Source organism: Seriola lalandi, unplaced genomic scaffold (genome assembly GCF_002814215.2).
Source record: "Seriola lalandi dorsalis isolate HSWRI2012SDOR001 ecotype SW California unplaced genomic scaffold, Sedor1 jcf7180002052035, whole genome shotgun sequence".
In the NCBI taxonomy this organism is placed as follows: Eukaryota; Metazoa; Chordata; class Actinopteri; order Carangiformes; family Carangidae; genus Seriola; species Seriola lalandi.
Window position 1 is genome coordinate 2910 of NW_019522588.1, and position 1634 is coordinate 4543.

Here is a 1634-nt window from a genome sequence, read left to right on the forward strand (position 1 = left end):
TTTTTTTTGTGATAAAGGTAAAATTGCTTCAACACATTAAAGATGACGCATCATATTCGTCGTGATTTTGTTTTGGCACAAGCTCCGACAAAAGCTCCCACTGAAATCATGACTCGTATCACAATACCTGCCAAAATGATGGTACTATGATTCATTTATTTGTTAATATGTAGTGATGGAATGAATAAAAAATGAATAAAAAAGTAGAGGCATTAAGACAGAAATCAGCTGGACGACTGTCCTGCGTCTGTCATCATGAGCTCCAACTTTAGTGATAGAATAATGTCTCGCTGCAGTTTTCTTCTCAGTTCAGCTGAATTACTGTTGAACAGTTGTTGGCAAAAAAATTACAAATTGTTGTGCTCAGATAATATTAAAGTCTCTCACCGTCTGTGAAAAGGCAGCGTTGTTAGTAGTTGTGTCATAAGTGTATAAATCGTCACCTGACGTACAGGACCTGCTTCATCACGTCGTTTCATTCTGGGTTTAATCTTATAAACGTCTCTGATATGAAACCAGAACAGGGTCAGTGATGTCACCTCTCCACCCTCTTCTCTCCCTCCAGTCCGAGTCGTGGGTGGGCGACGAGGACGAGCCTCTGACGGGCTTCACCTGGCGGGGCGGCTGTGAGAGGGAGACCACGGGCATCCTGGCCTGGAGCGAGGTGTTCGTGGTGGAGAAACCAGACGGCTGCAAGGTCAGTCCACAGGCCGACGCCGCGTTCACGGCAGCGAATGTCTTTATCTCCTCTTTTTAAAAAAATAAATAAATAACGTTGGGATGAAATGAACGCGCTGCTGTTCCTGCAGGTTGCAGTTCTACTAATCGACACACAGGGGGCGTTTGACAGCCAGTCGACCATCAAAGACTGCGCCACGCTGTTCGCCCTGAGCACCATGACCAGCTCTGTCCAGGTCAGTTCAGTTAGATTCTGTTAATTAAGGAAATTAGCTCATTAATTCAAAGAGACAGAAATGATGGCGTCCACCTCACTGTAGCAGAGTGTGAGTTCTCAGGCATCAGGATCTGAGTGATGTGTGATGGTCCTGAGTCACTAACGGGTTGAGGTCTTGGTTTGTTGTGTTTCAGGTCTACAACCTGTCCCAGAACGTCCAGGAAGACGACCTCCAGCACCTCCAGGTCAGTTTTCACTCACTGCTCTACTCGACGACTTCCTATGAATCCAATATGGTCCCAGGTTAAACGATAACTAAGCTAAGCTAACTCGTTAGCCTCTCTACAGCCTCATGGGGACTTCTTATGTGTTTTATTTGAAGTGTTGATCCATCAGAAGATATAAAAACCATCTCAGTGTAGTTTTACATCTCCTCTCTCAGGCTTCTCTCTGCAGCTCTAGTAACAACAGGTCGGTGAGCCAATCAGAAGAGAGGAGGCCCTGAGCCTGTCTTCTGATTGGCTGACTGTTTTCTGAGTGATCCAATAAAAATAAAGCAGATTTCAGGTAAAAACACTCGGAGAAACCAAATCCTGCAAGGTTTGGATGGTGGGTCCAGGTGGGCGGGGCTTGGTGACTGCTTTGTTGTGACATCACAAAGTTCCAGAAGTCCTGACGGCTGGTTTTAAAGCTCAGTTTCTGAATACAGGCTGTGTGCATTTCTCTGTGGACTGAGGCT

General features: G+C 45.7%; 1 protein-coding gene across 1 annotated transcript in view; it reads left to right on the plus strand.

The window, feature by feature from the left end:
- LOC111649816 (atlastin-2-like) overlaps positions 1-1634 on the plus strand; it is a gene marked incomplete at its 5' end in the record, with an annotated part of 13580 nt that overhangs the window by 2047 nt on the left and 9899 nt on the right. Inside the window, 3 exons of the mRNA XM_087172094.1 lie at positions 566-697; positions 810-914; positions 1090-1198. Of these exons, the coding sequence (XP_087028220.1) occupies positions 566-697; positions 810-914; positions 1090-1198 (346 nt within the window). The remainder of the gene's footprint in view (positions 1-565; positions 698-809; positions 915-1089; positions 1199-1634) is intronic.